At 44.7% G+C, this 774-nt stretch overlaps 1 protein-coding gene across 1 annotated transcript; it reads right to left on the reverse strand.

The window, feature by feature from the left end:
- Positions 1–106: 106 nt before the first annotated feature.
- On the reverse strand, positions 107–750 carry LOC103523412 (protein KIAA0100-like; the record flags this gene model as incomplete). The annotated part of the gene is made up of 2 exons (XM_008488460.3): positions 107–273; positions 549–750. Coding segments are annotated over 2 exons (354 nt in total), but the record flags the coding sequence as incomplete, so codon positions are not given.
- Between the last annotated feature and the right edge of the window lie 24 nt (positions 751–774).

Here is a 774-nt window from a genome sequence, read left to right on the forward strand (position 1 = left end):
GATAACGCGTCGTGAGTCATTCTTCATGGCTAGGAGTAAATCTAGCCAGGTCCAGGTAACATTGTGATACTCTAGAGTAGGAATCCATCCGGTTACCAACCACGCGCAACGTAACTTAACCTCAAGGACTTACCTGTGATAGGATAACGCGTCGTGAGTCGTTCTTCATGGCTAGGAGTAAATCTAGCCAAGTCCAGGTAACATTGTGATACTCTAGAGTGGGAATGATGAGGGAGAAGTCACGTACATCAGAGAGATTCTTCTCTTTGTTGCCTGAAAAACAAAATTTAATTTGGAAGGAAGCCAGCCTAGTCAGCTTAGTTGGTAGTGCTGCCTTGTAAGCGCTAGGCCGCGGGTTCGATTCCCGCCCGGGGCGGATTTTATCCTGATGGGATAATGTTCGTTCTCGGAACGGCTGGCTTTCTCCTATCCTGTCTTCCTTATCTCTTCGATTTCGGGACGATAAGACCATAGCAGTTACAGTTCCCAAACCTCTTTAGAAAAGAAAACCTTCTGTTGACATAGTGATACTTTTTTGATTCATTTACCTTTGTAAGATAGTTTGATGGGGACCTCAGGTATCTTAATATAGATAAACAGCTTGTTCTTCTCGGCTCTCTCCTTCATCTTATCCACATCATCTATCACCACGTAGAAGTTGCTCTCCTTGCTTGTACTGCCCTTTTTACCTCCCTCTCTCCCTCCGCCTTCCCTCCCTACTGTACCAGTCCGTTCTGGAACAAACAGTGACAAAATGGGTTAAATAGAAAAAAA

This window comes from Diaphorina citri, unplaced genomic scaffold (genome assembly GCF_000475195.1).
Source record: "Diaphorina citri unplaced genomic scaffold, Diaci psyllid genome assembly version 1.1 scaffold22262, whole genome shotgun sequence".
Taxonomy (NCBI): Eukaryota; Metazoa; Arthropoda; class Insecta; order Hemiptera; family Psyllidae; genus Diaphorina; species Diaphorina citri.